The sequence below is a fragment of the Urocitellus parryii genome, chromosome 5 (assembly GCF_045843805.1).
Source record: "Urocitellus parryii isolate mUroPar1 chromosome 5, mUroPar1.hap1, whole genome shotgun sequence".
NCBI lineage: Eukaryota > Metazoa > Chordata > Mammalia > Rodentia > Sciuridae > Urocitellus > Urocitellus parryii.
In genome coordinates, this window is record NC_135535.1 from 52,003,135 (window position 1) to 52,028,213 (window position 25,079).

At 37.2% G+C, this 25,079-nt stretch overlaps 1 protein-coding gene across 1 annotated transcript in view; it reads left to right on the forward strand.

Annotated features, from left to right (window-relative positions):
- Positions 1–25,079, forward strand: part of C5H12orf56 (chromosome 5 C12orf56 homolog) — an 80,776-nt gene that overhangs the window by 47,757 nt on the left and 7,940 nt on the right. The window contains exons 6-11 of the mRNA XM_026392969.2: positions 3,099–3,243; positions 12,347–12,453; positions 12,769–12,858; positions 19,806–19,929; positions 21,951–22,025; positions 22,276–22,350. Of these exons, the coding sequence (XP_026248754.2) occupies positions 3,099–3,243; positions 12,347–12,453; positions 12,769–12,858; positions 19,806–19,929; positions 21,951–22,025; positions 22,276–22,350 (616 nt within the window). The remainder of the gene's footprint in view (positions 1–3,098; positions 3,244–12,346; positions 12,454–12,768; positions 12,859–19,805; positions 19,930–21,950; positions 22,026–22,275; positions 22,351–25,079) is intronic.

Below are 25,079 nucleotides of genomic sequence, written 5' to 3' on the forward strand. Positions count from 1 at the left end.
CACACACACACACACACACACAATAATTCAATCAATAAATGGGAAAATGAACTAAACAGACATTTCTCAAAAGAAATGTGGTCAATAAATATACGAAAAAAATTCAACATCCTTAGCATCAAGGAAGTACAAATCAAAACTACAATGAGAGTTCATCTCACTCTAGTTAAAATGGGAATCATCAAGAACATAAATAATAATATTAAGTGCTGGGAATGTGGGGAGAGAGGAACACTTATACATTGTTGGTGAGAATGTAATTAGTATAATTATTATGAAAAGCAGTATGGAGATCCCTTGAAAAGACTAGGAATGGAACCACCATTTTTTTAACCAAGCTATTCTGCTCCTTGGTTTCATCAAAAAGAACTGAAATTGGCATACTACAGTGGTGCCTGTATTCCAGTGTTTATAGCAGCACAATTCACAAAAATAGCCGAGTTATGCAACCAGGCTTGGTGTCAACAGATGAATGAATAAAGAAAATGTCACACACACACACACACACACACACACACACACACACACACGAGTTTAATTCAGAAATAAAAAAGAATGAAATTATGTCATTTGCTGGTAAATGGATGGAAGTGAAGAACATCATGTTAAGTAAAGTAAGCCAGACTCAGGAAGTCAAGGGTTGAAGGTTTTCTTTTATATGTGGAAGCTAGAGAGAAATAAGAAATAGAAAAAGGGGGAATCTCATGAAAGTAGAAGGGAGAGAATAGTGGAACAGAGGAAAGGGATCAAGGGAAAGGAGGAGGAGGGAGGGGAGGAACTTATGTATAATTTTAATGCACCAATTAAAAAACAATAATAATGCACTAATAAAAACAGTAAAAAGAATCTGTGTAGCTTTCATGCTGTTTTCACAGTTACCTGATATTTATGCCAAGTTATACTGGTTTTCTCTGTCAAGTAGCAATACAAAGATTTCTTTATTTCTTTTTTTTTTTTTTTTTTACATCAGATTATTTATTTTGCTTACACAAAATAAGGACCAGGGAACTTCACTATTTCGCCAGATGAGAATGGCTGTTCTCCCTCCAATCCAGATGTCTCTTGGAGGACCAGATGTTTCAGCTTGGTTTGATTGATTCCATGTTTTTTTTTTTTTTTTTTCCCCCCTCTGGAATATTGTCTCTGTTGAAAAACTGGCTTCATAAAGAAGGTGGCAGCAGGAAAATTTCAGAATCCAATTTGTGGGGGTTATTTTCTGTCTCTGGGGGGCGATCATCCCGTGTCCGAGGCCTGGGGACAGAGGCAAAGTCCCCAGCCGCCCATCTAGGAGATGTCACTCTCAGTAGCATCTGGTGTCCTAATCTGTGCTCGCCCACGATAACAGTGGGTAAGGTGCAGCAGGTCACAGGGGCCCCCTGACCCTCTGGGAGACAGAGCTCTCCCTGGGCAGACCCAGGGGCTGAGGGTCAGAGGCCAGGAGAGAATCAACGACTGTCCCCACCTGTGGTCCCTGAGGTTCTGGGACAGGGATGCAGAAGGCAGCCAGTGTCACAAGACGTCCCCGTCCCCAGCCAGGCCGGGCGCCTGGCTAAGTGAGGAGAAAGACGGTGTCCCTCCTCAGGGCCTGGCCCCTGTACCTGGTCTCACTTTCTCTCCAGCACTGCCTGGAAGGGGAGGAAGTGACACCCAGGGGAAGGCCGGGTGTGACAGCTCAGTCTGCCCCCCAACAGGCCCCATACTAGGCTCCCCTTCATGGGCCACATCTCTTCTGAGAATCACACCCTGCCCTTTATAGGCACAAGGATCCAGAAGTTCCAGGGACACATCCATGTTTAGGCCCTTGGATCCGGAAGTTCCTCAGGCATCCATGTTTAGGCCCCCGGACCTCAGGTGCACATCCATGTTTAAGCCCCAGGATCTGGAAGTTCCATGGGTGCGCGTCCATATTTAGGCCCCCGGATCTGGAAGTTCCTCAGGCGCACATCCATGTTTAGGCCCCCTGATGCGGAAGTTCCTCAGGCCTCTATATTTAGGCGCACAGATCCAGCGGTTCCTCGGGTGCATGTCCATATTTAAGCCCCTGGGTCTGGAAGTTCCTCAGGCATCCATGTTTAGGCTCTGGGATCCAGAAATGCCTCAGGCATCCATGTTTAGGCCTCCAGATCTGGAAGTTCCTCAGTTGCACGTCCATGTTGAGACTCTAGGATTCGGAAGTTCCTCAGGTACTCGTCCATCTTTGGGCCCTCAGATCCGGAAGTGCCTCAGGCATCCATGTTTAGGCCGTAGCATTCGGAAGTTCCTCAGGCATACGTCCATGTTTAAGCCCCTAGATCCGGAAGTGCTTCAGGCGTCCATGTTTAGGCCACCAGATCCGGAAGTTCCTCAGGCGCACGTTCATATTTAAGCCCCAGGATCCGGAAGTTCGTTGGGTGCACATCCATGTTTAGGTTCCTGGATCTGGAAGTCCATGATTAGGCTCTAGGATCCAGATGTTCCTCAGTCCTCCGTGTTTAGGCCGTAGCATCCGGAAGTTCCTCAGGCGCACATCCATGTTTAAGCCCCCAGATTCCTCAGGCATCCATGTTTAGGCTCTGGGATCCAGAAGTGCCTCAGGCGTCCATGTTTAGGCCCCAGGATCAGGCATACCTCAGGCATCCATGTTTAGGCCCTCAGAAATTCCTCAGGAGCACATCCATGTTTAAGCCCCCTTATCTGGAAATTCCTTAGGTGTACTTTTAGGCCCCCAGATCAATACAAAGTTTTCTTTATGAATAAACTTCTTTAAGCCAATGTGAATTGATTAAAAGAAAAAACATTAAGGAAATAATATTAAATGTGGTTTGTGGATTTTGGTAAATAATAAGGCTAGCTTATGAAAGAGAGATGGCCATTTACCAGGGACAGCAAGAGTATGGTATAGGTTCAATCTAGTAAAGGGTATGAATAAAAAGTAAGTTCTAGAGCAAGAAACATTTTAGTCTGGGGTAGTAAGCTTCATGACTGATGAATAATAAGGGTAGGGGGTACAAAACCATACTAAAATTTCATTAGTAACAAAGTTTTACAAACCTGTTAATAATCACTGATATTCTTATACTGCTTTTTTCTTATATTTTACATGGAAATTTTTCTTGTAGATCTGAGGAGAAAATCAAGCACTTCAGTCAACTTAAATCTGAACTTTTTCTTAAAGACAATACCTTGAGGAAGATACTTTGTATAATTACGGAACTTAAGGTGGCAGCCCAGAAAAATTTCATTCTGAAAAGACTTTTTTGGAAAGTAGGTGTTTTATTTTTAATCTATAAAACTTGTTTGACCTGTTTATTCAAGCATAAATTAAAATATGAAGTTGTATGCTGATGCTATATTTCAAATTGTTGATTAAATTTAATACAATCATGTCTCAATACTTGAAAATTTGTTAGGTAGTCAGTAATGTTTAAATGGAGTGGGGAGATAAGGGTTGGAGAGAGAGGGTGGCCATAGCACAAAGTGGCTCACATGGGTTGGGTTGGCAGAGCCAAAGAAAGGTATCAGAACTGTGTGTGGTGGCCCATGCCTGTAATCCCAGTGGCTCAGGAGGTTGAGGCAGGAGAATCACAATTTCAAAGCCAGCCTAAGCAACTTAGCAAGGCCTTAAGCAACTTAATGAGACCCTGTCTCAAGATAAAAAAATAAAATAAAAAGGGCTGGGGATGTGGCTCAGTAGTTAAATTCCCCTGGATTCAATCCCTAGTACCTGCACCCCACACCCCCCAAAAAAGAGGTTTTTAGAGGGAAAGCTTTTAAATATGAGTTGTAATATGGGAAAGTATATTTCAAGAAGTTTTACTGTACAGATTCCTCTATAATGAAAATGTAATTTTTAAAAAAATTACTTTTGAGGGTTGTGGCTCAGTGGTAGAGCACTTTACCTAGCCTGTGTGAGACAATGGGTTCAATTCTCAGCACCACATATAAATAAATAAAATAAAGGTCCATTGACAACTTAAAAAAAAAAAAAAAGGAAAGAATTACTTTTGAGTGTGGGACAGTTATTTTTAGAAATGTGACTCCTGAGAAACCAAGGCAGCCTCGTTCTCACTTGGTAAGTTATAAATGCTTCATTTTCAGTTTCAGGGGAAGGTTTGAAGAAGCTCAGATGATTAATGATGTGATGGTAATGAGGCCAAGGTGAAGTGGTAAGCCCTGCCTAAGGCCAAACTCATGCTGGTGGATATATGTTGCATCCTAATTCTAGCTAGTGGCCTCATACATAGCTGCTGCCATCTTATTGGGCAGTTGTGCAATATATATAACCCCTCCACCATCATAGACAGTCCTGGCCACTTCTTAATTTTAGGTAATACAAATGTAGAATGACCAACCATGTTGGTTTGCTGAGACTAGGGTGACCAGCTGTTCCAGTTAACGTGGGCCTGAGGAAGTTCCTGGGACATGGGAAGGCTAGGACAGTCTCATGCAAATCAGGATGGTCTATCACTCTAATTAGAGAACAGAATCAGCTTAGAGAGTAATATGTCAAATGTCTGAAAACATTGAGATTCAGGCAAGAATGACGTGGTACTGCATGATTCTAAAATGGTCCATACTGGATAGATATTGTAAGGAATGCAAAATCCATGTTTTGACTCTAGGATTTGAGGAGAATTGTGGAAACTAAAGGGATGAACATCAAAAAGACCAGCCACATTGATTATGAAAATGGAAATGGAATTCATGTGGAAAGGCTAAAGAAATTGGGATTATCGTCCACCCAACTAAACCTCCCCACTCCATCCCACACATGGTATTAATTTAGACAGTGACCCTGATTATGTGGGCTTCTTTGTTGAAAAACCTCTTGTGACTTTTCTTACTAAATTAAGTGCAGCCACTTTGGCATTTAAGACTCTCCACTAATGGTCTCTGTTACAGACTCTCAATTTGGACAGGCCTGGCCTTTATTTTAGGAAGGCAGTGTTATCAGCAAGGGACTATCATCTGGGCAGGGCAAGTCCTGGTATCTGATCCAGCTCATGGAGAAGGTATAGTTCCCAAGGGTGGGAGTGATCTTTAGATAGAAGTGGGCAAAAATTAAATATGTGAGCATTCCAGCATATGGGTGAAATTACACTAGATGTACAAGCATTTGGTACTAGGATGATCTGCTTATTTAAGGTGTGGGAACAGGTCTTTCATGGAATGTGAGGTCTGGATCCAGGATCAAGGACACAAAGATTGTCAAGAGTAAAGCTAATAGCTGGGTAAGGATGGGAAAGGATTTCAGTCAGGATACAGGGAAGTCCCCTTAGACAAATTGAAAACAATCAGGGATTGGACTTATTTATTTATTTATATATTTATTTAGTGGTGCTTGGGCTTGAATCCAGGGCCTTGTGCATGCAAGACAAGCACTCTAACAAACAAATGAGCTATATCCCCAGCCCAGGGATTGGGTTTAAAGTGGATGTTTAGATAGGAGAACCAAAGTGCCATCTGAGGGTTAGATAGGAAGAAGTCATTTAAACATCTCCAATATTAAATCAAGCCTGATGTAGGTGGCCATGGCTGTGGAGCAAAAATAAAGATGCAGACAGAGAATAAAGCCAGACCTAATACACAGTGTCTGCTAACCACTTCATCTTCTCTCTGAAGTCTGTCTTCTAAAAGCTTGAGCTCTGTGGTATGTCTTGAATACCCTGAAATGAAATTATGTCATTTTCAGGAAAATGGATGGAACTCAAGAACATTATGTTAAATGAATGAACAAAGTTTTTCTAGGATATATCTTCCATTTACTATTGTTAAAATCCTACCCATTCTTCAAGGTTCAGCTCAAACGTCATCTTTCTGCCTTTCCTGTCATCCTCAGTGAAGAACTTTAGTATCTTCCCTTTTTATCTTCTATCGCAGCTCTGTCCATGGAACTTTCTTTGATGTCTCATAATCTGAGGTGCTCAGTATGGTAGACATTAGCCACATGTGACTATTAATGCACTTCAGTGTGGCTAAGGACAAAGGAAGTGAAATTCTGATTTTAACTTAGTTCATTTACAGAGCCACTGTGGTCAGTGATTACTATATTGGCCAGTGCAGTTCTATGGCATTTTTCATAGTATTTTCTAATAATTCAATAGACATTAATTGCATTTCTAATGGTAGCAGAAGCGAGCATTAGAAATGAAAGTATGGTTAAGATATTCAGTTCCTCGTGTTTACATTGTTGAGATTATAAATTAGTACAACCACTGTAGAAATCAGTATGGAAGTTCCTCAAAAGACTAGGAATGAGACCACCATATGATCCAGCTATACCACTCCTTAGTGCTTATCCAAAAGAATTAAAGTCATTAATATCATTACTATAATGATCCATGCATACCATGTTTATAGCTGCACAATCCACAATAGCCAAACTATGGAAACAGTCTAGGTATACATCAATGAGTGAATAAAGTAAAAGTGTTACATATACACAATGAAGTTTTTATTTAGTCATAAAGAAAAATGAAGCTTTCTCTGCTTTCTGATCATAACGTGAACAGCTTCCCTCCACCACACTCTTCCAACTCACCGTGAGCCCTTAGGAATAGAGTCTGCTGTCTATGGATTGAGAACTCTGAAACTGTGAGCCCTTAAACAAACTTTTCATCCTGTACAATTGTTCTGGTCAGGTCTTTTAGTCAGAGCAGCAAAAAAGCTGACTGAAACAGAAACTGGTACTGAGAAGTGGGATCCTTGCTGAGACTAACCTGACCATGTGGTTCATAAGTTTCTGGAGCATTTTAGAATTGGTAGGAGGAATGTTTAGCAGTGCAAGCTGGAAATGCTTTAGGTTGTTGTAAGCAGAAATTAATGGCTCATTCCGGTGGGAGCTCAGACCACTAGAATGCCAGTAGGACCATGGTAAGTGAAGAAAGGGCTTAAGAGGGCTTAGAAAAAAAGGAGGACACTATTGGTAATTGGACTAGAGGCCATTCGTGTTATATTCTGGCTGAGAATTTGTCTGTCTTTTGCCCATATCCTGAGATTTTCTGTGAGACTAATTTTAAAAATGATGGACTCTTTAATCTGTTGGAAGAAATCTCTAGTCAGCATAGCATTCAGATGGTGGCATGGACATTTTTGGTGGCTTTTAGGCAAATCTGTTGTGATAATCAGAAGCAGAAAACAGAGCAGAAAGATTTGAAAAACGTGAACTTGAAAGGTGGAAGTAAAACCAGGGCTAAGAAAGTTGCAGTTGTTAAAAACATTATTGCCACTGAAGAAATGCTAAAGACTTTGCCTAGAGACAATGAGAAGATGGCTTGAGGACATCTCAGGAGCTGGAAAGTTCATATCCATCTCAGACTCAAGGAAATAAAAGTAAAAAATTCTCTAGAGAATAGACCAGTGGGACACCTTTCTTGCACAAGGGAGCCTAGGAAGTTTTTTCAACAGACTCAGCCACCCAGACACTCAGAGGCTGCAGGAGCCAGGGTCCCTTGAGGCTTTAATACTGCTTGAGTTGGTGTCAGACCTTGGTGTCAACCATGTGGTGTTGCTTCTGCAGGAATGCAGAATCTAGAGCTAAGGGATCATGGAGGATTTCACCAAGATTTCAAATGAAGGCCTGGGAGGCCAGGCAAAGTGCAGCAGGGTCAGAGTCCCTGTGGGCAACCTGAGAGGACAATGCATGGAGATGTGAGAAGGAAGCTAAAACTGCAGTGGAGAACCCCCAAATTAAGAAATGCCAGTACCATGGAACATCTGCTGAGGAAACCTGCAGAAGTTAAGTTGAGGCAAGCCAACTAAAAGTCTACAGGGGAGACCTGCACAGAACATTAACTTGCCATGTGCCCCAGATACCTAACATGGAGCTATAGGACTTGTTTGCCCAGTTGGATTCAGTCTTGCTTTGGTCCTAGCCCTTCTTTCTATGCCCCTATTTCTGTGAATGGAAGTGTTTACTCTGTGCCTTTACATATTGGGTACTTGTTAGTTGCTTTTGATTTTTACAGGCGCTCACTATGCAAGCTTGCCTTGAGTCTCAAAGGAGACTTTGGACTTGAACTTTTGGGCAATCTTGAACTATTGAGACTTATTGGGGACTTGTGAAAATGGACAAAATGTATTTTGCATTGTGAGATGAGTGTGAGATTTTGGGGGCCAGGGGCAGAATGTTATGGTTTGGAAGTGAGGTGTCCCCCAAAAGCTCACACATGAGACAGTGTGAGAGGGTTCAGAAGGAAAATGATTTGGTTGTGAAAGCCTTAACCCAATCGGTGGATTAATCTCTTGAGGAGGTTAATTATCTGTAACTGAGGTGGGTAGGGTGTGGCTGGAGGAGGTGGGTCATTGGGTGCATGGCTTTGAGTTATAATTTGTATTTGGCAAGTGGAGATCTCTATCTCTGCTTTTCTGATAATCATGTGAGCCACTTCCTTCCACCACACTCTTGCACCATGATGTTCTGCCTCACCTTGTGCCCTTAGGAATGGAGCTGGCTGTCTATGGACTGAGACCTCTGAAACCATGAGCCCTTTTCTACAAAAATAAAATGAAATAAAATAAAAAGAAGAAGAATATATGTCATTTGTGAAAATGGATGGAACTTGAGAACATGTTAACTGAAATAAGCCAAACTCAGAAAGTCAAGGGTCATATGTTTTCTCTAATATGTGGAAGATAGAGAGGAAGAAGGAAAAGAAATGTAATGAAGATCTCATAAAAATTGAAGGGAGATCTGTAGAGTAAGAGTAAAAGAGACCAGGGAGAGGGAGGAGGGAAGGAAAAGGGAAAATATTGGGTGATACTGACCAAATTATATTGTTATAGCATGTGCATGTACAAATAATAACAATGAATCCCACCATTATATACAACTATATTGCACCAATAAAAATATGGAAAAAAATTAAAAAGAAAATATGAGGGAAAGAAGATATCTATTTTCAAGAATTAGATGTGTGTGTGTGTGTGTGTGTGTGTGTGTGTGTTATAGTTATTGGCATAGCTCTCTTATTTACTACAACATGCTATACACTTCTTCAGGACAGGCATGTGTCTTACTTACTCATCTTTGTGTTCTTCCTAAGTAAGTCCTAAGACAATGAATGCATATGCAACATCTTGGAAATGATTCCTATGGGATATCAAATTTAGTTTCTTGTGAAAATTAATGTGGTAAGAAGTCTAGGAATAAAACATTCACGTTCTGCTTCACACTTGGAAATGCTGCAGACATTTTTTAATGTAATATTCTTAGATGTACCAAAATAGAAGATCTTTTAATTCAGTCTTCAAATATGAAAGATCAGAGTGAATGAAGAGGGAGATAAAAGGCATATGGGTACCATCCTGATTGGAGTCTTTCCACACTTTAGTGGACTACCCATGGCCCACTCCCTGGTCATGCCATCCAGACCTGGTAGTTTTATGTGTTTTCTTTCTCCTCCACAAAATCTATTCTTATATTCATTTACACAAAGTTAGCATATGTAGCTAATAAATGTCAACATTCCTACTTTTTTTAGAAGCGTTTTTAAAAGTTTAAATGATTGCTATCATGTCCATGAGTGAAAGCTGCGGTTTTCCTACTTTATATTGAATTTCCCTGAACATAGACTGTATAAAGCTCCTTCAGGAACTCACAGTAAGGTCTAGAGATTAGAGGCAACTTTATTTTTCGTTCCTGGAAAAGAAGATGGAAAATTTTACACACACAAACACACACACAAATACATATATGAACAGATGTATACACACGTCATACATATATGTATAGATGTATATACATGCATACACATATTCCTACTTTGTGTGTACATCTATACCTATATGTATGTATGTGTGTGTATATATTTATATATTTTAAAATCAACTTATTGGGGTATAGGTTTTTTTCTTTAAAGTCATCTTTTTCATTGTATTGCAATTAGAACTTAAATTATGAGAACACTTTCTTATAGGTCGACTAAACTGAAAGTTTCAGGAATATAGGCTTATGTCTTATCTGTGTCGCTCAGCTCAAGGTGTTATTTTATTACCTAGCATAGTACCTGCTGTAGAGCTGGCAATCAGCAGTTATAAGTTCAGTTACTGGATAAATGCATAAATGAGAGTTTCTCTATTCATGTCCTTTCCTAGTCTTTTATTTTTCTCCATGAGTTTTTTTTCTAGTTTTTTAAAAAGCCTAGTAAAATACATATAACAGTTATCATCTTTAACATTTCTGAGTGTACATTTCAGTGGAATTAAGTACATTCACACTGTTGCTCAACCATTAGCACCATCATCTCCAGAACTCTAGTCATCTTGCAAAACTGAAATGCTAACCTCATTAAACAATGACTGCCTAATCCTCTACCACCCTGCCCCTAGCCCTTAGGAACCATTCTACTTTTGTCTCTATCAATTTGACTAATCCAAATACCTCCTATCAGTAGAATCATAGACTATTTGTCTTTTTGTGACTGGCTTATTACACTGGGTTATATGGTAATTCTATGTTTAGTTTTTTGAGGAACCACTATACTGTTTTCTATAGTGTCTTGCTATTTTATATTTACACTAGTAATACAGAAGGGTTCCAATTTCTCATTCTCACCAACCCTTGTTATTGTGTGTGTGTGTGTGTGTGTGTGTGTGTGAGTTTATAACAGCCATCTGAATGAATGGGAAGTGATACGTCATTGCAGTTTTAAAAAATATTTTTTAGTTATACATGGACACAATACCTTTATTTGGTTTATTTATTTTTACGTGGTGCTGAGGATTGAATCCAGTGCCTCACATGTGCGAGGCAAGTGCTCTGCCACTGAGCCACAACCCCATCCCTTCATTGCAGTTTTGATTTGCATTTCCTTAATGGTTATTGATGTTGAACATCTTTTCATGTGTTTATTGGATATTTGTATATCTTATTTGAAGAAGTTATTGGGGTATAATTATAAATCATGTACAATAAAATGTACCCATATTTAAGGGTATAGCTTGAAGAGTTTTGATGAGTATGTATCCATATAATACTAACCCATTCAAGGTTTAGGACATATCTATCACCCCAGAAGGCTACTGTGTGCCCTTTGAAGGCAGTTCCCTTACATTCCTGGCCTCAGGAAACTAATGATATGTTTTTTGTCACTATTATAAATTAACATGGCCTGTTTTAGTAGTCCTCTGACAAGGAATTGTTCACAATGTACTCTTTTGGCTTAATACTTCTGAGAGTCTTCCATGTTATTATAGGTTGGTTGTATGCTATTTAGGGAGTAAAATTCATGAACCAGTGAGCAGATGGGAGATCATAATAACTGAAATTTATTAAGCACTTATGATGTGCTAAGCACTATTCAACTTTACAAATTCTATCTTATTTAGTCTCAACACCAACTCCATGAAGCAAAACAATTAACACTATTTTAGAGATGGAGTAACTGAGTCATAGGGACCATAAATAATTTGCCAAATATCATACAGCCAACAAGTGGCAGAGCTAGGAAGTGAACTTGGAGACCTGTGCTCCAGAGTCAAGTGTGTTAAGCTGCCTCACTGCTAATTTATCAGGTACTGGGTAAGCCCAAGCACATGGAGAGGGTCTGGTGTCCACCCTACTCCTTTTCCTTTCCCTTTCTGCACTGCCATCCTCAGCCTCTTCTCATTGCCATATCACCTAAGCAATAGCACACAACACTTGTCTAAATGGAGTCTAAGTTGTCACTAGTAATCAGTAGTCCAGGAGAAAAAAGTGAAAAACAGGAATAGAAAAGAGAAGCAATTATACAACTTTTCTCATTAGTACCAACTTGCCTGATTTGATGGGCCAGTGCTTATTTTCATGCTTGACTTATCTCATGAAACTAAATGAGAATACAACAATATTAGTTCCCCAACTCTGAGTCAGTATTTCTTGAGACAAAAACAGTGTTCTGTGTTTCCACTGTTTTACCAGAAATATGTCATTCTGCACAATTTTTACAGGGTATATTTGTGCTGTGTACTTGTTTTTGTGTTAGTAAACATTTTAAAACAAGAGCTTTCCAATCCATTATTTCATTCTATCTTGACAAAAGCCCAAGAAAGGCAGGAACTATTAAAAAAAAAAACCCAAGATAATTGAATGATTTGTTTGAGATTATACACTAACTTTTGGATGATCATCAATATTAGTGGTTCAGCCAGGACTAAATGGCATCTCTTCACATCATCCCCTAGTTCTTGTTCTGTTCACCAGTACAGAGGTCTCCTGGTTGTAATAAAACTTATATTTTCAACTTGGATCATGTTAATATTAATGAGAAATAATGTAACTTATTTATTGAATCAAAAAACAAATCATTTTCCATACTTTCATGTAAGGATAGAGAGTTTTAACAGTAGATATCTTAGTTACCGTCTTCTTTCCCACTTGTTTTCACAGACCAGTGACCTTTTCTACTTCCTAGTGAACAAACTTCATGAGTACTTACCAGAATCTAAGGATAAGAATGCACTTCAAAATAAAAGCCAAAGGGTTGATGAGCTGGTGTAAGTACCAACTAGATATTTTGATAGTTCCCCTCTACAGTGTTAATGATAAATTGAAGGCACTAGACAAAATATATGTGGTATTAATAATTAATGGTGCTGCAAGTTTCACTTCACAAAGAATTTTAAAAATTGCATTACACAAGAAACTGGTAACATTGGCTGTCCCAAAGGGGAAAAATGGGTGACTGGAGGAAAATCATCATTTATTGTATCTCCTTTTTCACCTTTGATATTTTGAGTCATCAAATATTATTTATTTGAAAAAAAGGAGAAATCATGCAATTTTCTTTCTTTCTCCTCTTTGTTTTCTAGGACATGCATTGAAATTATACAGACCTTAGGACTGATGTTCAGAGAAACAGAAATTGAATCATCACGCCTAAACACATTGGCAGCTAAGAAGTAAGATCTTTTAGAAGACATTGGCCCTTGTAGTTTTGATTTGTTAACTGTTCTTATTGAATGTCTTCCAAAACACATAATTCTCTAACTTATCTGTTCAACCCTCTTGTAAGTACATTACACTCTTTTGACTCTCTGATTCCTTCTGTGATGATTAGATTAATTGGCACATGCTGAGTTCTCTTTGTCCCTTTGGATTATTAAGGGTACAGAGGTTTTCATAAAATAATTTTATCTTTTATCCTAGTTTGGTGAACTTGAAAAAGACCAAATAACCCATCATACATGAAAAGCCAGGGACTTTCCACGAGAATTTTCTAGGGTTCATTTGTATCTACAACAGAAAAATCACATTGGAAAGACAGGAATTGTATTGGCCACATTTATTATGTATAGTTACGTATTGCTTAACCATGGAAAGAATATGTGTACCTGTATAAACCTAGATGGTATAGTCTAATATATATATATATATATATATATATATATATATATGTTAATTTATAATAGTGACAAAAAACATATATATATAATGTATATATATATTATGCATATATATAATGTGTGTATACATAAAGATATATTATACACGCACATACATATATACACTATAGCCTACTACTCCTACAGCCATGATAAACAAAATAACACAAGATTCAATCAAGCATGAGCAAAAAATGATGCAATTGAGAGATGCAGTAAATGAGAAGTTATGAGGATGTTGCTGGAATAAACTTATTTACTTAAAAGGAGAACTACACTCTAAAATAATGATTTAAAAGTGTAGTATAGTAAATACATAAACCAGTAACTGTTGTTTATTACTTTGTTAGCACATAATCAAGGATTATGCACTAAGAAAGTGCAGCATGTGCTGTACTTTTGACTTGCAGCACAGTAGGTTTGCAGAAGCACTGCCATAAATAATGTGGGTAATGCTCTGTATTGTTTTGATGGCTCCAGGGTTTCTAGGTGATAGGAATTTTTCAGTTTCATTAGAATCTTATAGAGCCATTGTTGAATATGCTGTCACTGACCAAAACATCATTATGAGGCTCATGACTGTAACTGGTGACCTTAGAGGGCTTATTAAGGTATAGGATGAGCTGCTATAATGAAGATACTCTAAAAATATTTGGCCAAAAGAAGATAGGAATTGATATCTTTCTCATATAACAGTCTATAGTAGACAGTCAAGCTTTCCTCCACCAGGCCAGCCAAGGACCTGGCTTCCTCCCCTTTAGTTACTCTGCCACCTCCTATTCTGCTGTGTCCTCTTGATTGAAGTCACCTGACCTTAATGATTTCATTACACCACTGGGAAGTAGAAAGAGAAGCAGAGGACAAGCAAATTTCCTTTTTTAAGCAAGGCTTACAGCACTTAGGTTCACAGCGTATTGATAAGAACTCAGGACAGAATGTATCTGTAGTTGGACAGCCGAGGGCCTAGCTAAACTTTGAATGGTGGTCAGCGCATCTGTTATTTAAAGGAAGCATGGGAGAATCTATATTGGGGGACAATACTCAATACACAAAAATAATGTGTTCACATGTTTTATTGCTTGATTTTTTAAATATGTATTTATGGACTATGAATTATATCCTTGGGCAAAGTTCTGGTTAAAACCTGAATTTGTTTCACTCACCCCTCATTGATTATTTATCTAAATTCATTATATTAGAAAATGTAGGAAGGATAAAGGAGATGAGCTCTAAAACACTTAAACCAGGGGGAAGAATAATAACTTTTAGTAATATTTTTTCCAGGGTTTTTATTAGACTTTTAAAACATAAATTTTAGTGATAATAATCATAAATATTTTTTAAGTAACTTGCCACATACAAGGGCGTATAGGAATACTTTGCTCTATAGCAGGGATGGGCAGATAATTCTATAATCCTGCCACTGTAGTACAAAGGCAGCCCTAGGCAGTATGCCAATGGATGGGCATGGCTGTGTACTAGGAAAGCTTTATTTACAAAGCTGGGGGTGTAGTTCAGTGGCAGAGCACTTGCCTAGCATGAGTGAGGCCCTGGATTTGATCCCCAGCATTGCTAAAACAAAACAAAATTGGCTCTGTGTACAAAAATAGGCCGTGTGCTGGATTTGTTTGCAGGACATAATTTGCTGACCCCTGCTTTACAGCAAACAAAGAAAGTACACTGTTATTTACTCTGCATACTTTAAGCCATTGGTAGTACTGCTAATCCCTCAGTCTCTAAGACAGAGATTTAAGACTACTTTTGGTATTTCTCTGTTCTCCTACACTAAAATTGTTGCTAAATCTTGTCTTCCTTTCCTCTTTTTTTTTTTTTTTTTTTTTGGTCTCTACTTCTCTCTGTTAAAGTTGAAAAAAATCTTCCTCACTTCTGTTGTGAAATGTTGCCTTTCTTTAATTTTTCCGTTTTTAACTTGGTTTGACCATATCAGCCCTATTATATTAATCATCTTTCCTGATATGACTAATCCTTTTCATGCCCTTCAATACATATATACATTTGCTAAGTAGAGTCTGGTTGTAATGTTATAGTGTCCATTTTGATATATATAGGCTCAAGTCCTGTTATCTATAGTATTAATTAGCACAATGAATGTTTGTATAACAGTATTAGTCTTCTGTCGTCATGTAACAAATTATTACAAGCTCAGTAACTTAAAATAACATATTCATTATCTTACAGTTTCTGTGAGTTAGGAATTTTGGCACCAGTTCTCTCCCCAGCTCATCTGGGTGGCTGCTGGCAGAATTGATTTGTACACAGCTATAGAACTCGTGCAGCTTGTTGCTTGGCAGGAGCATATCTCTGAGCTCAGGAGAGGCTCAAGTTCTCTTTCATAGGGCTCACTCATTAGATCAGGTTTGTCCAGGATACTCCTCTTTGAATTGACTAAAAAAAAGTCAATTAATTAGAGGCCTAATTATATTTGCAAAACTCTTCACCTTTCTCATCTAATATAATCATAAATTATTGGAAAAGCATATTCATAGATACTACCCAAACTTGAAAGGAATTATATACAAAATGAATAGTAGGAGGTGAGAATCCTGGAAGCCAAAGTACAATTCTGCCTTCCACAATATCATAGACTGACTTAAGAGACTGTAAGTTTGTTCTTAGAGTCTGTGTTTTAAAGTATATTGAAATGCATTAAAAATTCATATACTGGAAATAATAACAAACAGAAGAATAAAAGTATTAAATTGTTGGGGGCTATTTTTAAGCCTGGGATGTCAGACCTATAAGTATTTCCAGGATAAAACTACCATTTTGATTAAAATTATTGGCCTAACGGATTTTAAATTAAGCAAGTTGACGGAAGGAGTGGGTTTCAAATTAAATTCCATTTGAGAATATAAAAAGCAGTTATTCATTTTAGCATTTCCCTCTTTATTTTCATAAATGGGTATTTTATTAGTTCACTTTGCTTTATTCCTCTTAAAATGTGCTACATCCGTTCATATTTTAGTATTGTTAGAGTTGAATTTATATATTATCACAGTAAGTGACCCAGAATTTGAGAGTTCCTTTCCTTAGCTTTGAAAAGAAGCTGTTACTGAAAATGAAGGTTTATAATTAAATATAACAATGAATGGAATGTCAACTCAAACAATATCAGGAAAAGCTTCTAACAGGAATGTTCTGTGATTTTGGAAAGATCTTCTAAAAGTAAAACTAGCCATTTTAAGTAGCCTTCATAAAACTGTAGTGAATACTCTATAGGATCTGTCCTGCTTTTTTTGAGAAATGTACTGATAATGATTCTTCTTTTCCAGTCATAAGAATTAGACTTGCTTTTTGAGCTGATTGTGAACTTTTTATCATAGTATGATTTAAATTATTGTAAAAAGATTAGAAAGTCTCAAATATTACTAAACACAGATTGCTTATAGTCCCCTTTATTCCATTATAAAAGGAATGCTTATGGTTATAGAATTTTTATAGTCCTATTCTTAAATTTCGTTACTACTCCTATGTTTCAAATATACTCTGTTATTTTCTTTAGTTAGCCCAAGAATTTTCTTTTCTGTTTTGAAATGAGGTCTCGCTGTGCTGCCCAGGCTGGTCTGGAAGTCCTTCCTGGGCTTAAGCAATCCTCTCACCCCAGCCTTCCCAATAGCTAGGACTATAGGTATGCGCCACCATGCACAGCTAGGCATGATTTTCTCCTGCTCCTATTCAACTGTACATGGATTATTCTTAACATTTGAAGATGGTGTTACTGGCCGAGCTCCTTAGGATGCATACTTTGAATTGTGAATTTTGCCTTTTTATTTTCAAATAGGTGGGTGCCATATATTATTCAAACATGTAGTAACTTTTAAGTGAGAATTCATATAGGTTAATGTACAGTCTACTACATTTGAAAGCAAAAGACCTGAGGTTAGTTTTATTGACTAATAGCTAGTGGTATTCAATGAAACAGTAAACCTCTAAAACGTCCTGTTAAAAAAGGGTTCTGGAGTGAGGATGGGTGGAAAAAGGTACACTCACACATTGCTGCTGGGACTGCAAATTGGTGCAGCCAATTTGGAAAGCAGTATGGAGATTCATTGGAAATCTGCGAATGGAACTACCATTTGACTCACCTATTCCTCTTCTTGGACTATACCCAAAGGACTTAAAAACAGCATACTACAGGGACACAGTCATATCAATGTTTATGGCAGCACAATTCACAATAGCTAAACTGTGGAGCCAACTTAGATGTCCTTCAGTGGATGAATAGGTAAAAAAAAAATGTGGCATTTATACACAATGGAATATTACTCAGCACTAAAAAAGAACAAAATCATGGCATTTGCAGATAAATGGATGGCGTTGGAGAAGATAATGCTAAGTGAAGTTAGCCAATCCCAAAAAAACAAATGCCGAATGTTTTCTCTGATATAAGGGGGGTGACTCATAGTGGAGTAGGGAGGGGGAGAGCATGGAAGGATTAGATTAATTCTAGATAGGGAAGAGGGGATGGGAGGGAAAAGGAGGGGGAAGGGGATTAGCAAGGATGTGAAATGTGATGGCCATCATTATACAAAATACATGTATGAAGATTTGAATTTGGTGCCAATATACCTTACATTAAACAGAGATATGAAAAATTGTGGTATATATGTATATTAAGAATTGTAATGCAAAAGAAAAAAAAAGAGTACATGTATAATGGCATAAATTGGCATGAACATACTTTATATAGAGAGATACGAAAAATTGTGCTCTATATGTGTAATAAGGATTGTAATACATTCCACTGTTGTTATGTGTTTAAAAAATGGTGGGGGGTTCTGGAGTCATAAAACTTGGGATCAAACAAGCATTTTAAGAATTCTGGGGGCTGGGGATGTGGCTTGGGGCTGGGGATGTGGCTCAAGCGGTAACACGCTTGCCTGGCATGAGCCGGGCACTGGGTTCAATCCTCAGCACCACATAAAAATAAAAAATAACGATATGTCCACCGAAAACTGAAAAATAAAAAAAATTTAAAAAAGAATTCTGCACATTATTCACAATAGCCAAGATATGGAATCAACCTAAGTGTCCATGAATGGATGCAAGAAAAAAGAAAATGTGGCATACATTCACAATAGAATGCTATTCAACCTTAAAATTAAGAAAAAAGTCCTGTTATTAATGACAACATAGATGGAGCTGGAGCTGGAGGAAACTATACTAAGTAATCCAGGCACAGAAAGACAAGTTCCATATGATATTCATTATTTGCAAAATCTAAAAATGTTGAACTCAAAGAAACAGAGTAGAATGGCAGTTACCAGGATGTGGGGGTAGTAGAAATGGTGGATGTGGTCAAAGGGTACAACATTTCAGTTAGACAAGAGGAATAAGTTCAAGTGATCTATTGTATGACATGGGGACTACAGCTAATAACAACTTATTATATATCTGGAAATTGCTAGGAGTTGATTTTAAGTGTTCTCATTACAAAAAAATGTTAAGTATGAGAGGTAAAGCATACAACTTTATTCGACCACTCCAGTGTATACATATTTCAAAACATCATTTTGTACACCATAAACATATATAATTTTTATTTGTTAATTTAAAAAACAACTAAAAAAAGAAATGATATATATACTATTTCTTTGTCCTAGAGATATGCAGTACATATTACCATAGTAAAGCTAATGAGAAGTCCTGTAGTAAAAGATATTCGTAAACTTAGTGTAACCAAGTATTTCCTATGTTTCTTTTGACCACAGAATCTATTTTGATCAAAATATTGCCTGAAATTATTAATTCCTAAAAAAATCTTTTGGAGCTGGGCGTGGTGGTGCACACCTGTAATCCCAGCAGCTTGGGAGGCTGAGACAGGAGGAGTGTAAGTTCAAAGCTAGCTAAGCAACTCAGTGAGACCCTGTCTCTAAATAAAATACAAAATAGTGCTGGGGATGCAGCGTGGTGGCCGAATGCCCTCGAGCTTGATCCCTGGTACAAAAAAAAAAAAAAAGAAAAGAAAAGAAAAAAAAATCCTTTGGAAAATATTACTATATTTGAAATCACCAGCATCTCCTTTAAATCTAGAGTTGCTAAACTCTCCAAGCTATTTGAACTTCTAGAAGTAGACTTGCTCTGAGATAAACAAACAAAAAACCCAAGAAATTGCATTTTTATCTAAATTTCTTATTTCAAATAAATAAATATTTCTTACTTTTACACATCTGCATGCCCAGGGGTCCAAAAGTTTAATCAAGATGTGTCTGCAAACTTGGCTTCACTGTTTTTCTTTTCAAAACTATTCATTAGGGCTGAGGTTGTGGCTCAGTGGCAGAGCGCTTGCCTCACACATGTGAAGCACTGGGTTCAATCCTCAGTACCACATAAAAATAGGTAAAAAAAGATAAAGATATTGTGTTCATCTATAACTAAAAAATTAAAAAAAATTAAAAAGCTATTCATTAACTGCTCTTTGTGTTTTGTTTTTTTTTTTTTAGGGGAACACTATTTAATCTCTTGAAGATTTTAATTAGCAAGCCTCAGATTCCAAAATCTTGCCCTGTATTTGATGTCCAATTGATGGCTGATTCAACTTTAGCTGAAATGTCTTTTGATGCTAAGGTGAGATGAAAATTTGGGGGCATACTAACTATATAGTGAATGTAGCTTCTTGTCTTTTTACATGGACCACGACACTATACAAATATAGACATATACTTAAACCAAAGAATAGATATTTTGTTATTAATGTAAAAACCTAGATAACTATTGTCAATATTAATGTGCTCATTTTATTTGTTTTAAGGTATATATACTAAGTAAAATAATAGGCATTGTTAAAAAGTTATATGCTATGTATCTCTATATACAATATACATGAATTCCATAGTAGGGGTCTAACGGACAAAAAAAGCAATGTCTTAGAAATTTTAGGGTTAACTCTAGGGCATTTACCATTTCTCTACCTATATAAGTAGAAGAGAATTACTTGTTTTCCTAAGGTTGTAATAAAACATTGGAAATATCAAATTGACTGCAAACCATATATTTTGAGAGAATAAATCAGCTTATTATTAATTTATTTTGAGCTAAATCAACATAGAAAATGTTTTTTAAAGTATGGACATGATTTGATAGTTCATAAACATATAATTGAAATTATGTTTTAGAAAACTCATTTACCCATTCACTCAGTATGTATTTATAAGCATCTATTATGAGCAAATAGCATGCTAGGCAGGGGGTCTAAACAGTAAGCAAAACACAATCTCTACTTTCACTAGTTTACAAACTGGTGTGAGGGACAGATGTTGCTCAAATATTCCTAGGAATATATAATTACAAACTGTCTATGGAGTGTCTGAAATACACTTTCAATGATGGAGTATAAAAGCTGGGTCAGAAGCAAGACTCCTAGGCAGGGTGCTTAAGATGATAGTGCAGTAGTTGAGGTGGGGGGGGAATGACAAAGGTTGGAAAGAAGTCTTTCCTGACCCCCAAAGGAGACTAGCCTTCCTCTTCAGAGCTCTCTTAGTTTCCTGTACTTTTCTTTCATAGCCCTGGACTCAGTTTGTAACTATGCGTTTGTTAGATTGCTTTTGGTTTATAAATTAGGTTGTGTATTCCATGAGGGCAGGGATCATGTTTGTTGTTCTTCATTGTATCCCCAACACCTACCACAATGTCTGATGCATATTTGATGAATAAATAAATGAAGAAAAGAAGAAGAAAGATGGTAATTGTAAAGAGGATAGATTCCAGAAATTTTTAAGAAATTGTGTAGGTAGGTTGATGTGAAAATAAAGTGTAAGGATTACAAGATGACTTTTAGACTCTGACTTGAGAGTCAGACAGGAATTACAGCAAGAGAATTAGACTCACAGGGAAATACTAAGCTTGGTTTTGGGTTTAATTTGATTAGCCAATGGTATTTCTATATGAAAATACCAATGGGGCAGAATAGATAGATCTAGTTTTCAGACTTTTTGATCTGTTGCACCTGGGGTATTAATGTGTCCAACAGGAGATGATATAAAGTTTTGTTCCAAAGGTATAAGAGAGGGAGATTTCAATCTAGATCTTTCCCCTGAGAAGAATATGTTTAGGAAGAATGTATTGGCCTATAGCAAGTCCACAGACATTTCTTATGCCTCAAGTGGCCTACAGGCCAGAAGACAATCTTCCCAATGCCTGGAGTTTTGGAGAGCAACAAAATGTCTTATGTGCATTTACTCATAACTACAGAAGGGATCATAGTTTGAGTTGGGCGTAAACCTAAATTCCTCAGAGAATCTGCCACCTCAATTCTAGGAAGCATATTTCTACAATCTTGAAAAGAAATAAGGTTATTGATCTGACTGATTTGGTAAACTGGTGCACAGTTTTTTTGTGTGTGTTATGTTCTGTGGACAGATGTACCCTTTTTCCCTGACCTGCTCTTTGAGCCGTTTTAAACCTATCATCTCTTAATTAGAGCCACTTTCTTGAGAATGACAGAACCAAATGGAACAGGAAAATGGATTGCACTAATTAAATTTTTAGTTAATAAAAATTGTTTTAGAAGTATCTAAAGGAAACCAAGAGGAACTTCTATTTTCTGGCTTAGCCTATAATAATATATTGATTATTTTTTAAAATTCTAGTTGCAGAATCTTATCCTGGAATACACAGATACAGCAACAGCACTTTTATATGAGATACTTCTTGTCTTTCAGCAGGTACACATTTTATATATCTTCTGTGATTATACATATTATGATTAATAATATGTCCAAAATGCTTATTTTAGAGATAATTTCCAAAACTGGTTGATTTACATGATACTACCTTTGCTCTTAAGTGCTCATCTACTATGTTTAACAAATACCAATTTTAAAGATTTTATTAATCAGGATAAAAATGTATTTGGGGATGAGTATCTTTTTATATACAACCTGAATTTCATAACTTATTTCCTTGAGTTTTTAGGGAAACCTTGGATTGGGATCTACAAAGTTTGCTATTAGCTGGATGATGTCCTTTCTTCAAAGTTGTCCTTCTATAGTAAGTACCTAGAAGTAGTCACTGTTCAGGCCTAGCTAAACAGAAACTATTGTTTTTTTTTAATTAATTAAACACAAATTTTCTCTATGACATGGTCTAGCTTACAAAACTGAAGTAATATATAAATTTGATAATTTTAGTATTTAATTAAAATAAAATGTCTCTACATTTGAGATCTGATTTATTAAGGCACTGAAATGATGTTTTAGATATGGTCCTTACTTTATGAAGAACTCTTTTTTTTTCTTTTTTCAATTTTAATTTTTAAAAAAATTTTATTGTTGATTGTTCAAAACATTACATAGTTCTTGATATATCATACTTCACACTTTGATTCAAGTGGGTTATGAACTCCCATTTTTAACCCGTATACAGATTGCAGAATCACATCGATTACACATCCATTGATTTACATATTGCCATACTAGTGTCTGTTGTATTCTGCTGCCTTTCCTATCCTCTACTATCCCCCCTCCCCTCCCCTCCCCTCTTCTCTTTCTACCCCCTCTACTGTAATTCATTTCTCCCCCTTGTATTTTTTTCCCTTTCCCCTCACTTCCTCTTGTATGTAATTTTGTATAACTCTGAGGGTCTCCTTCCATTTCCATGCAATTTCCCTTCTCTCTCCCTTTCCCTCCCACCTCTCATCCCTGTTTAATGTTAATCTTCTTCTCATGCTCTTCATCCCTACTCTGTTCTTAGTTACTCTCCTTATATCAAAGAAGACATTTGGCATTTGTTTTTTAGGGATTGGCTAGCTTCACTTAGCATAATCTGCTCTAATGCCATCCATTTCCCTGCAAATTCTATGATTTTGTCATTTTTTAATGCAGAGTACTACTCCATTGTATATAAATGCCACATTTTTTTTTATCCATTCGTCTATTGAAGGGCATCTGGGTTGGTTCCACAGTCTTGCTATTGTGAATTGTGCTGCTATGAACATCGATGTAGCAGTGTCCCTGTAGTATGCTCTTTTTAGGTCTTTAGGGAATAGACCGAGAAGGGGAATAGCTGGGTCAAATGGTGGTTCCATTCCCAGCTTTCCAAGAAATCTCCATACTGCTTTCCAGATTGGCTGCACCAATTTGCAGTCCCACCAGCAATGTACAAGTGTACCCTTTTCCCCACATCCTCGACAGCACTTGTTGTTGTTTGACTTCCTAATGGCTGCCAATCTTACTGGAGTGAGATGGTATCTTAGGGTGGTTTTGATTTGCGTTTCTCTGACTGCTAGAGATGGTGAGCATTTTTTCATGTACTTATTGATTGATTGTATGTCCTCCTCTGAGAAGTGTCTGTTTAGGTCCTTGGCCCATTTGTTGATTGGGTTATTCATTTTCTTATTGTTTAATTTTTTTGAGTTCTTTGTATACTCTGGATATTAGGGCTCTATCTGAAGTGTGAGGAGTAAAGATTTGTTCCCAGGATGTAGGCTCCCTATTTACCTCTCTTATTGTTTCTTTTGCTGAGAAAAAACTTTTTAGTTTGAGTAAGTCCCATTTGTTGATTCTAGTTATTAACTCTTGTGCTATGGGTGTCCTATTGAGGAATTTGGAGCCCGACCCCACAGTATGTAGATCGTAGCCAACTTTTTCTTCTATCAGACGCAGAGTCTCTGATTTGATATCAAGCTCCTTGATCCATTTTGAGTTAACTTTTGTGCATGGCGAGAGAAAGGAATTCAGTTTCATTTTGTTGCATATGGATTTCCAGTTTTCCCAGCACCATTTGTTGAAGATGCTATCCTTCCTCCATTGCATGCTTTTAGCCCCTTTATCAAATATAAGATAGTTGTAGTTTTGTGGATTGGGTTCTGTGTCCTCTATTCTGTACCATTGGTCCACCCGCCTGTTTTGGTACCAGTACCATGCTGTTTTTGTTACTATTGCTCTGTAGTATAGCTTGAAGTCTGGTATCGCTATACCGCCTGATTCACACTTCCTGCTTAGAGTTGTTTTTGCTATTCTGGGTCTTTTATTTTTCCATATGAATTTCATGATTGCTTTCTCTATTTCTACAATGCCGTTGGGATTTTGATTGGCATTGCATTAAACCTATAGAGAACTTTTGGTAATCTCGCCATTTTGGTGATGTTAGTTCTGCCTATCCATGAACAGGGTATGTTTTTCCATCTTCTAAGATCTTCTTCTATTTCTCTCTTTAGGGTTCTGTAGTTTTCATTGTATAAGTCTTTCACCTCTTTTGTTAGGTTGATTCCCAAGTATTTTATTTTATTTTTTGAGGATATTGTGAATGGAGTGGTTGTCCTCATTTCCATTTCAGAGGATTTGTCACTGATATATAGGAATGCCTTTGATTTATGCATGTTGATTTTATATCCTGCCACTTTGCTGAATTCATTTATTAGCTCTAATAGTTTCTTTGTAGACCCTTTTGGGTCTGCTAGGTATAGAATCATATCATCTGCAAATAGTGAGAATTTAAGTTCTTCTTTTCCTATTTTTATGCCTTTAATTTCTTTCGTCTGTCTAATTGCTCTGGCCAGTATTTCGAGAACTATGTAGAACAGAAGTGGTGAGAGAGGACATCCCTGTCTTGTTCTAGATTTTAGAGGGAATGTCTTCAATTTTTCTCCATTCAGAATGATGCTAGCCTGAGGCTTAGCATAGATTGCTTTTACAATATTGAGGTATGTTCCTGTTATCCCTAGTTTTTCTAGAGTTTTGAACATAAAGGGATGCTGTACTTTGTCGAATGCTTTTTCT